Here is an 11,202-nt window from a genome sequence, read left to right as displayed (position 1 = left end):
GCAATCACTCCAGAAATGGAGTCACATTAAGCAGCAGTGTATTCACAGGACAGTAACTACCTCTCTCTCTTGGGGTGCTGAGGTTACCACACTACACACTCTAGCAGCAAAGCTTTCACTTTAAAGAGATTTTTTTTCCTTACCTCTGTGTTTCACAAAGTCTGCTCTGTAAAGTGACTCTAATGAAAATGGCATCTGGCAGGAGCAATGGGAGTCCCTCGGGGTCCACAGTCCTTCTTGGCCTCCAGTTCCTTACTGTGACCCTTTGCAGGTTGGCCATGGAGCTGTGACAGTTCAGGGGGACTTTGTCACCTCCTGTGTGCTGTGTGACAGTGAACTGTGAGACCACATTCCTGCATTGGGAAATCAGTTAATGGTGGGGAAGGTGAAAGGAGAATCTATCTCCCTCCTGCCTCCAAGGCAGCAGGCAGCAGCTTAAAAAAAAAAAAAAAAAAAAAAAAAAAAAAAGCAATAATATAAAATACAAACACTTTTGTATGTTGTTCATTAGTCAGCAGATCTGACTCTGCAAATTTATATATATATATACACACATACAGAGAGGAAATCTCTCATGTGAAAAGGTGCCATTTTTTTTCTAAACAGAGTCCCTTTTCAAACTAGAACAGCACTTTAAATAAGTTCCTCTTAAAAGAAAAAAAAAAATTAAAAAAAAAGAAAAAGCAAACCCTTTTCTGCCACAATGCACTTTAACTGGTCAGATGAGTCCAGCTGTGGCTGGCCTGGGACACAGCTGTATGGGCAGGCAGCTCCTGGGCAGCCACAGCTCGGGGGGAGCAATGCTGCCAGAGCCTTGGGCATGGCAGCTCTACCTCCAGCAGCCCCCCAGGCCAGCATGGCCCCCACTGCCCAGAGCAGCCCCCAGAGTGCCCAAGCACTGGTGGGGCTGCTGGCTCTTAGGGGACTTTGGAATCTGTCAAGAGAAACCCACCCTTGCCTGTCAAGAAGATTTAAACCCCATTTTTTAACAGGTCAGAAGTTGCACCCAGTTACAGCTCAGCTGGCAGCCCAGGACTGAGCTAAGCTGAACAGCAAAGCCAGGAGAAAGCTGTTACTGGGGTTCTGGGGTTTTTCCATAACATGAATATGGAGCCCTCATCAGTTCCGTTGTTTTTTGGTTTTTTTTTTTTTTTTTTCTTTATTGATCCAAGTTTGTGTGTCCCACATTGATTCTGCTCTGAGCTGGTTTGCAGAGTAACCATTTGTAACAGAAATTGTGCTGTCACCTTCAACTAGTGACCTATAAATCAAACCTTTTTAGGACAGGTGTCCTAACACTCAAGACTTACTTTCACAGTTAAGAAATTTCCTGCTGTACTAATTATTCTTTTTTTATTATTTTATTTTATTTTTGGTTGCAGTCCTTATTTCAAGAAAAAAAAAAAAGTCAGTGTTCAGACTAGTCTGGAGTAGGCTGAAGAGTAAGCCTGCTGTAACTTGTGGATATCAGACTGTTCTTCAGTGATTTTCCAAGCTGTTTCCAAACTGGCCTTCCATGACTCCTTCCCTTTTCCTCTTCCAGCAGGCGCTGGCAGACAGAAGCTCCGTGGCCATTGTGTCCAGGGACAGCCAGCACTGCTGGAGAGGGGTGGGCAGGGGTGGAAGGAGAACCAGAGTTGTGAAAGAGGGAAATAAAACCAAGGTAGAGGGGACTGTACAATTGCATTGAAAGCAGTTTAGCAAAAAGCGCTCTCGTTGGACAGCTTTAAGAACAATGTGAATGAAAACTTAGCAACTTGGGTAAGAATCTTGGAAAATTCTATAAATGTATACTTGAAATTCTGTTTGTATTTTAAAAAAATGCATTTTCTTCTTTCTTTTAACACTGTGTAAAAGAACATTATGCATGTGAGTGGTTTGAGAATTAAATGGTTTAATACTCAGATCCTTGTCCGTGTCTTATAGCTGACTGGTCCTGACCCAACATGGATTTTCCACTTGGTCCCAGCTGTGGGCAGCTCCACACTGTCCTAAGCTGAGCAGCTTGAGAGAGGTTGCACAGTGTCAGGCTGCTGTTCCTGGCAACTCAGATGGCTTCTGTCCTTTTTGGATGAGTTTTGTCTCACCTCTTCAGCAGGCTCAGCCCTTTTCAGTCTCCCCAGGAGGAACAAGCCCTCTGCTCTTGCTACAGGCCAAGTTTTGGATGTTTTCCCAGCTGCCTGTGGCAGGGGAAGCATTTTGGTTCAGTGCCATGCTAGGGAGACCCAGGCACTACCTCAGCCCTCCTCTTTCACCAGTGTCCACCTCCACAGCCTGGAGCACAACTGAAAAAGGCAGAGATTACAGGAGTTGTGTGTATCTCTCAGTGACATTCACAGACAGAAGATGGGATCCAGCAAGAAAAGCCACAGTGGTAACTGCCAGAGGAGGGCAGGGAGAGGAGGAGCTGCTTTCTGAACTGTGTTATTTTCCAAATGTTTCCCCTTTTCTCCCAGGGTCCCAGCCCTTCACAATTTCTTTCCAAGGTACTGCTCCAGGGGAGCAGTCAGCCCCTAAAGGACACCTCTCAGATGAGTACAGTTTGCCACAGCCCATGGGACAATGGAGGAGGGGGCTCTCCATGTCCCAGTCACACGCTGTTTACGCAGATCCTCAAACAATCCTGCTAGGAACAGGAAAGAGTCAAATCCCTGATAGCTGCAAAAACTAGAGACCCAGTGACCAAAGATCTGACATATCAGCTCTGCCTAAGTTAACTCCCTCACTGCTTGGCTGCTCTGGCAATTCCTGCCAAGAGAAGCTTTTACAAAGGTGGGTGTTTTACTGGTCCCACAAAATCCAGAGTAAATGGTCCACTGGGCAGTGCAACCCACTGTCTGCACACACCACTTCCATCACCTCCCAAGGACAGGAACTGCCTGAAATGGAGAAATCTGCATCTTCAGGACAGCCCTGCCAAAGATCCTACAGCACTACAGCCACCCTGAGAAGATAAGAGGTCTGATCACGTGTCACCTCAGCTCCTGGAGTAAACTTGCAGGTGAAATAATATATTTTTATCAAAGCTACAGGTCCTGGTTACCTTACCTGTCATGGTTCAGGGGCACTGCTGCTACAATAACTATTAGATGAAATGTTAATATTCAAAAAGAGTTTCAAAGCCTTGGCTATGCAAGACTGTCACTAGTGGCTCTCTGCACCTGTGGGCACACAGGACACACCAGAGCTGCTGGCAAGCAGGGCACTGCTGTCTGGCAGCTCTTCCACCCACAGGGAGCTGCAGAAGGGTGTTCCCAGCCCTGCTGTTCCACTCACCTTTCTGGTGTGGAGCCCCATTTGTTTGAAAAGAAGAATTTAAGTAAGTCTAGGAAGTGGCTTAGTGTAAACTGTGCATTCAGAGAGCAGTCTGTTACATACAGATCTACAGGTTTTAATGAATCAAGTTAGAGTTACAGAGGGTTGGGCACAGGAAGGACAGCAATGCTGGACTTGGGTGCCACAGAAATACTGGTGCCAGATGAAATTCAGTTTTCCTTGCCACGGAGGACAGGACAGGTGAAGTGACCTATGAGCTCCCTCACCTGACATGGCAGGGGACATCAGGGACAGCCCAGCTGGGTGCAGTCCCTCCCTGCAGCTGGCACCAAACAGCAGGACCAACCACTCCAGGAGCAGCCCCTGCTTTGAGGCAATACCCCACCTCCCCTTTTCCCGAGGCAGAGGAGGGAGAAGTGAGGCCCTACCAGCCCCTTTAGGAGCAAGGATCAGCTATCCTGCCCATGAAGATGATGGTGTTGAGGGAAGCTTCCCGGATGAAAAGCAGGAAGGGCCTGTTGGCATTGAAAATTTTTCTGTTCATAGGGAAGGAACGGCCAGAGATGGTGACAGCTGTAGCAGCTGAGGCCTCACTGCCTTCTTCATTCACCTGCCAACCAAGAGAGAGGATGGGATTAAAATGCAGGAATTATGCAGCATGGAGAGGACTCACCCTCCTCCTCCACAGAAAGCAGGGGCCAGCAGCCTCCCTCCAAAGCCCCAGACTGCTGAGAAGTGAACACTGCAGGTTCAGAGCTGTTTTTCCCCTTTAATATTTGTTTTTAAAAAGCAAGAGGAAGGCATACTGGCACAAAAGACAAGCAAGAGGAAGACATGCTCACCTCAAGGAAGGCTTTGTGGAAAGCATCAGACACATACAGGTCTGTGCGGCCCTCTGCAATGATACCTGAAATACAAAAACATACAAAGGTAAAACCGTGAGTTTAGAGACAGCTCAAGAAAGAGCACATTCCCATCCTTCATGGCCTAGGATCAGGCAGAAGGCATGGCTGCCCTAAAACAAAAACATCCTCCTCCATGTGCAACTGTCTGCTAAACTGCCATGTCCTCAGTGCAGAGCAGGGCTGAGTGTCCATGGGGGGACTTCACCAGAGAGTCCATCACTGACTGCAGCAACATATAAATGCTTTCATGTTCTCATTCCTCATGTGCTGCTGCACCTCCTGCCCTGCCATCTAGGGAAGAACAGCTGCTCCTCACCTCTACCTACACTGCCCTATCTCCACATCTCACCCGGGAGTCTGGCATTTTCTGGACTGAAGAGATCTTCCAGTCCCATTTTCCTCAGCTTTTCCTTGACACTGAAGCTGTCCTCAACACGGAAACGAGGGAGGTAGACAAAGAGAGACATCTCCTTCATGGAATCTATCCAGCCCTGCAGCTTCTCTGATGTCAGGTTTCGCTCCACGTTGTCCAACGGTGTCCCAACACTGGGCAGGACCAGCACCATCGTGATATCATCCCCTTTGTAAGGCAGCTCTAGCACCTGGACTTCATCCTGGGGAATGAATGTGTAGTGGAATTTGGACTCCTGGTACATAGTTGGGACTTGGCAGGTGTCACCATTGGCTTTACGAAATACATCCAGTTTTGTGTTTGGAGCTGGGAACTGCGATTTCCAGTGCCCCTAAAAAGGAGAGGGGGAAAACAAACATGAGCACCATGTCTCCTGCAGGGAAGTGTGCTGCTACCCAGTTTTGTTAGTACCTTAAAATAAATGCTGTACCTTAAAATAAATGCTGTTGACCAGGACCAAGACAGTGAGATCATCAATGCCACCTTCTGGGATCACTTCTGTAATGCGCCTCTCTGTCTTATTAGCCACCCACTCATTAATGACCTGCCTAGAAAGCTCTGGCTTCTCCTAAAGGAAGAGACAAAGAAAAGGTTAAGCCAAGGGTTTTAAACACCTCTTTGTACCTCTTCTGCAGGAGACAGGTTCACAGGGTATGTGCTGGGGGAGGACAATGAAGCTTAGGTATGAGGAGTGGCTGTGGTTAAGGTGAGCTAGGCGAGAGGAGCTGCATCCCAGAGTCTCTGTTGCTTTCACTCATGTCCCACACACCCAGAGCAGAGCACTTCCTCTGGGCAAAAGACAGGGATGAACTGGGGGTAGGGGTTGGAACCAAACAAAAAAGCAAAATCCTGAGTAGTTCAAACTCACTTTGAAGTTCAAGGGCCAGAGTTTTGCTCCATAAACTATTTCACTGATGTTCTGGTAAGTCTCATTAAAGACCAGAGATTTCTCCCCGAAGAGACGGTTGGCTGATACCAGCTCTGAGGATTTGTTTGCTTTCTTGTACAGGCGGCAGTTCAGCTTGGCAAAGAAGAAATGGATCTGATCCGATGTCTTCTCCGAAATGGTGTCAAATCGAAAGACCTGGACAAGCCAAACAGCAACAAGGAATCCATGAGGAGGCTCCTCTGCTCCTGGGCCCCAGAGGAAATGATGGTGCAGCCCCTGCCTCAACAGCAACAAATCTGCAGGCCCTCAGAGCTTCACCCTCCATGTGTGGGAACCCAGATTTATAGAAAACTATCACATCACCAGCTCAAGACCTCCCTTGGAGAGTCCAAATGGAGGATTAAACTCTGCTCAGATGTGGAGGTGCTGCTCCTCTTTCCAACACCAGACTTCTTGCTCTCTATATCCCACCTTTGACTGGCCTCAGATTCCCCTTTAAGTGCTGTTAAAATTAACATGGTGTTTATTTCAAGTTATGACACGGGGACATAACCCCCTACCACACCCCAGAGATGAGCATTGCACCAACCTAGAAGTAGCTCTTGGGTCATACCAGGACTCTCATGTGCTAAAACCTCCTGTGACAATGCTAAAGGCTGCTCCTTCCCAGGAGGAATTCTCATGGGCTGTACTTCTGGTACATTTTATCTATTTTTACAGGGAATGAGAATATGTAGCAATCATTTTGAGGGCAGATTTTTGCAGCCCAGGGAATTTTTTATCTGTTCCCAGTTGCCAGCTGGAAGGACAATTATGATTTGTCTACTGCTATCCAACCTCAGGGCTTTAAGGCACAGAAAATCAGGATGTCATGGCTTTCCCTGCTTTTTACATAAGGAAAAGCTTAGCTCAATCTGCAAGAAGCAAAATGTTGCCATTCCTTTCCCTCACCAAATGGGCTTCCTTTCCTTCAGATGAAAACTAATCTCTCAAACCCAGGAAATGCTGGATCCAAGTAGGGAGCAAGGAAAAAGAGATGAGATCTAAACAAATCCAGAGACAGGGCTTGGGGCAAGATAGTCTAGTGGAAGGTGTCCCTGCCCATGGCAGAGGGTGGAATGAGATGAGTTTTAAGGTCCCTCCAACTTGGGATTTCCTTCTCAAGGCAAGGAGCCATCCTGGCCCTGAAAGTAGCCATTAGACCTTTCCTGTCTTTCAGACCTGCTACAGGAAAAGGCTGAGGAATCTCCACCAACCTCCATCAGTTGCTGGAGGGTACTGCCACAGGCTCCAAGCTTGGTCATGGCAAAGGCTGTGGAAATGCTGAGGGGTGACATGAAGATGTTTTCCCCATTGTCCTTGGAGTCAGCCAGGTACTTGTAGAAGATGACAGCAAACCGAGAGTTGGCTTTTGACAGCTCCCAGACTCGGGGGTTGGTGGACTCTGGGATCTTGTCCTTCGCTGGTTCCTGCCCCTCACCCTCCTGGGGCTTCCTTTCGGGGTTGCGGTAGATGCAGATGGGGTTCACGGGGATGTCGCGAGGCTTGGCGGTGCAGATGTCTTCCACGGCGTAGGGCTCAGGGGCAGCCAGCCCCCAGACACTGAGCAGACACACCACAAACAGATACATTGTCCTGCAACCAGAGAGAGAGAGAGCTTAGACATGCTGCCCGCCTGTGAAACCCACACTGCTGCCATGGCCCGCGGGATGTTCCAGCCAACATCACAGTGACAAGAGCCCCACAGTCCTCTCCAATCATCCTTCTGCCCTGGACCTGCAGGACAAATGAGGACAGACAGGGCAGCAGGACAAGCCAGCCTGTGAGCACAAAATGCTTTTACACAATGCTTTTGGTACAACTTTGTAACAAAATGGATGGTTTGAACTTTGGAGTCCTCCCCACTGGCCAGTGAGGTGGCTATAGTGTAAGGACCCTTCCAGGCTCACTTCAGCTTTATAACTTTTCAGCTACTGATGTAGGAGATACTATGGCAGAGAAGAAAGGTGGTAAGGAAAAGGTTTCCTAGGAAGTTGGTCCCTCCATGGACTGAGCATCTCTAATCCCAAAAAAATGTACTTTATAAGTGTGTATCGTGTAGCTAGTGCATCACACCAACTCCTGTCCAAAGTTCATAACACCTCAATGCAAACTGGCTGTCCTTGGTACCTAAAGAGTGCAGGCTAATGATAATTACTGTGTTCCAGCAAAAGCAGGTCTCTGAAAATCTCCCAGCAAGAGAGAGATAATTTATATTTTCCCCTTTGCTAAAGCACACTGGACCTCAGAATTTAAGTTAATTTTCAGTTAAAAGGAACTTGAAATATCATCTGGTTGCACCCTCTGCCATAGGAAGGGACACTGTTGCTAGACCAGGTTGTCCCAAGCCCCGTCCGAGTCAGCCTTGGACACTTCCAGGGATGGAGCAGCCACAGCTTCTCTGGGCACCCTGTGCCAGGGCTTCCCCACCCTCACACGGAACAATTTCCTCCGAAATCCCATCACCAGCTCTGGCAGCAGGGCCTGGTCAGCCATCCCAGGGCCAACAGAGCATGTCCTGCACACTCTGGTTCTAAGATGCCCTTTGCATGATGACTGCTTTGTTTATGCACTCCATGGGAGGAAGCCCAAACACCACAACAGTGTGGGATACAGCTACTGGGAGGGGCTGGCAGCCTGCCCAGGTCTTGCCTGCTACAGGGCACTTTTTCAAACATCTATCTAAGTTGGGTATTTCTCTGCCTGCCATGGCTACCAAGCATTGCCTTCTGAGTAACTAAATTAAAAGTCACCTGCATTTAGCATGGTGACCTCCATGTTTGTGATCTTTCAGTGCTGGCAGGCCAGCACCTGGTGGAGGGAAATGGGAGCAGCTCAAAGGCTCATCTGGGATAAGGAGACCTCTGGGTTCTTCCACAACGCCCTCCCTGGGTCCTTGGCCAATGACTTCATCTGTGCTCCAGTTCCTCTGCAAAAGCAGAAATCAACTCATCTGCCTCCAAGATTCTCTGGAGCCTCAAGGCTGTGTGATAGCACAGCAAAACCAGAGGGACTCACTCAGGCCATGGCCATGGCTCTCGCTGGTAATGACAGATTATCTTGCAAAAGGTTTAGGACAGATGCAACACTATAAAGGGTAAAAAAAAAAATATCTAAAAGCGGAGGGAAGTTAACCAGTTACAAAAACAAAAGCCAGGGCAAGAGAAAGGAAAAATATTAAGACAATTGAAAATACTCCAGGAAGTGCTATTCTTCCGAAACTTTCAATCCCACAGGAAAAATTAGCCAGCAACAAGCCAGACACGTTCCAGAGTTCTGCAATGCTGGAGCCAGCAGCAGAGCCCTTCACTGCCTGCAGCAGCCCTCCCTCACCCACTTGGTCCTGCAGCTCCAGGAGAACCAACGCACTTGTGGCCAGTCCCACCATGGAAAAGACAACCTCACCATGGTCTCTGCCCTGTCCCTGCAGTCACCTTCAGGGAAAGGCATGTCCTGACCCCATCTGTACACGGACAAACACCTACTTCTGTCAAGGCAGAAGCAGCTTGTGGTGTTTGCCATCGCACAAAGTGCTGCTAATCTAATTTATAATTCCTATTTAAAGGCCAAAGCACAAGACTGGGGAGGGCACCTCCATCCTCACCCTGTCATTAAATGAGAAAGACTCCCTGTTTTTACTGTGCAGTAAAATCCTGACTCCATCAATTCAGGGAAGATCCAGGACTTTATGCTAATGCCTTAAATCTACTTTACCATCCATTAAGGTTGACTTAGCCTCTGACACATCCAATCTTGTCTGTTACAGGCAAGAGCCCCTGCTGTTTCTTGTAGTAGGGTTTGGCCAAAACCCACTCCTCCTCCCCCCACAGCTCTTAAACACTCCCTTTTCCTCTGCAGCACTGACACGCACTCCATGTGTCAATCTGGAAGGACACCAAAAGTATTCCCACAACAGCACTGCCTGAAAAAGGCTTACTGGCAAGGGGGAATGTAGAAATTAGAAAAGGTTCTTACAAGGGTGAAGCAACAAAAAGTGTAGAAAGCCAAGAAACAAGTTGCTGATTCAAAATCAGAAGGCTCTGGGGAAGCATCAAGAAGCTCCTCGATCCCTTGGCTGCTGTGCAACATGCCTGGCTCTCAGCAGCACACACCACTTCCATCCCGCTGTTCCATGGCTGTAGGACAGGATGATTAACTGAGGTTGCAGACCCCCAGCATCCACCCTACTGAACCTACTGGGGCTGCTGGTAGTGGTGGGAATGTCCCACAGCACCCCCACACTGTGTTACACAGCCCAGCTAATGTATAATAGCTCAAACCATTTTGGGATGATTTTAGGCACTTGAGAAACCTTCCCCACTGCCTCACAGCCCAAAAACAGAGTCCAAAGCAAATCAGCAGTGCTCTTTCACAGCCAGCAATTATTCAGGCCATCCTGACTTCATTAACTGCCCTCCACACCATGATTGGTGCAGGCTGGGGATGAAAGTCAAGCCTGACAATTTAGAAAGCTTCATGACAGCTAGGGTGGGAGGACCCTCTCTAACAGAGCAAAAAGCCACTGTGGCAGCCTCTAAAATCCATAGGCTCCTACTAAAGGAAAAGAGACTATTTCGAGGAATTAATTAACAACAAAAGATGAGTGGAATCTCTTTCTCTTACCTGCCCCTGTACCTCCAGCCTTCTGCTTTTAGAAGGTAAATGCAATTTTTTTGAGAGAACAGCCTTTCTTGAGCCCAAAGCAGTGTCCCCACTGGATTTCTGTGCTCAAACAGGGCTGAGACAGCAGCAGGGGATGGTGGGAGGGGAGTAGGATGCTAAGGCCAAAGGCTGATGACCAGCTGCCGAAGGTTAAGCAAAGAGTAGGAAAAAAAGAGGTAATGTTTAGTTTGAAAGAGGTTTTAAAGTTCAATCTGACAAGGGAGAGTTCGAGCACCTACCCCACATGAGTGCCACATGTCTTCAGTTTTTGCCAACAGAAAAAGAACTGCTTATCCCTTGAGAAAAACCTCAAACCCTTCAAGAGTTTGAATAAAAACTATATAAGCTATTGGTAGATCTAATTTTGGGATCTCATAGATAAACAAAATGTTTCCCCCATCTGTCCCAAGCCCTGTCACCTGTTCCCCATTTGCTGAACAGACAAAAACTGGGAGAAATTTCCCCACTTCACACTGCAGTTTCAAATACATCCCATCCTAAACACACTCACCTGGAAGAGGGTCTCCTGGGAATGGTCACAGCCCCAAGACTGCCAGAGCTCCAGAAACATTTGGTCAACACTTTCAGGCACAGGGTGGGATTGTTGCTGTGTCTGTGCAGGGCCAGAAGTTGCACTCTGTGATCCTGTTGGATCCCTTCCAAACCAGGATATTCTGTGATTCTATGACCTTTCACTTGCACAGCTGGAAAGTTGAGGATTAACAGCAGCTCCCCCAACTCCTCTCCAGACTCACAAGGAATGAACAGGAGCAGGACTGAACACCATTTCTGATCCAGGATGCAGCTGCTCTACAAATTCTGCAGCACTGCCCCCTGAATTTCAAATCCCAGGAGCAGGCTGGCTCAGCAGGTGCTGGAGCCATCCTGTTCCTGGCCTCCAGGAAGAGGAACACTTTCCCTTAATGGAAAATGCAATTGCAAACTGGTTTTTGGTTAAGTAAAAGATATTACTGTATCAGTATGGGACACAATTAAATGGGACAGAGATTGAGGGACAA

The 11,202-nt window shown here is 47.9% G+C and overlaps 1 protein-coding gene across 2 annotated transcripts; it reads right to left on the bottom strand.

Moving 5' to 3' along the window:
- Positions 1-3,375: 3,375 nt before the first annotated feature.
- SERPINC1 (serpin family C member 1) lies at positions 3,376-10,820 on the bottom strand. Of its 2 annotated transcripts, none has more exons than XM_083867879.1 (7): positions 10,695-10,820; positions 6,739-7,117; positions 5,462-5,677; positions 5,024-5,161; positions 4,531-4,924; positions 4,119-4,183; positions 3,376-3,886 (listed from the first exon to the last, which is right to left on the bottom strand). In XM_083867879.1, exons 2-7 carry the CDS (start codon positions 7,111-7,113, stop codon positions 3,713-3,715), a joined length of 1,362 nt encoding a protein of 453 aa, XP_083724005.1. In that variant the 5' UTR covers positions 7,114-7,117; positions 10,695-10,820; the 3' UTR covers positions 3,376-3,712. The 2 variants fall into 2 exon arrangements, with proteins under 2 accessions (XP_083724005.1, XP_083724004.1); XM_083867878.1 differs by lacking the exon at positions 10,695-10,820 and adding an exon at positions 10,145-10,584.
- Positions 10,821-11,202: the final 382 nt, after the last annotated feature.

Source organism: Zosterops lateralis, assembly GCF_965231275.1.
Source record: "Zosterops lateralis genome assembly, chromosome: 9".
Lineage (NCBI taxonomy): Eukaryota > Metazoa > Chordata > Aves > Passeriformes > Zosteropidae > Zosterops > Zosterops lateralis.
This window is presented reverse-complemented; position numbering and strand designations above follow the sequence as displayed.

Bases quoted from the DNA above. Each gene is read 5' to 3' on its own strand.
- SERPINC1 (XM_083867879.1), bottom strand. From the start codon at position 7,113: ATGTATCTGTTTGTGGTGTGTCTGCTCAGTGTCTGGGGGCTGGCTGCC. The intron at 5,678-6,738 runs GTTGGTGGAGAT...TGGCTTGTCCAG, and splicing joins CCCTCCAGCAACTGATGGAG to GTCTTTCGATTTGACACCAT. The intron at 3,887-4,118 runs GTGAGCATGTCT...CTTGGTTGGCAG, and splicing joins TCCACAAAGCCTTCCTTGAG to GTGAATGAAGAAGGCAGTGA.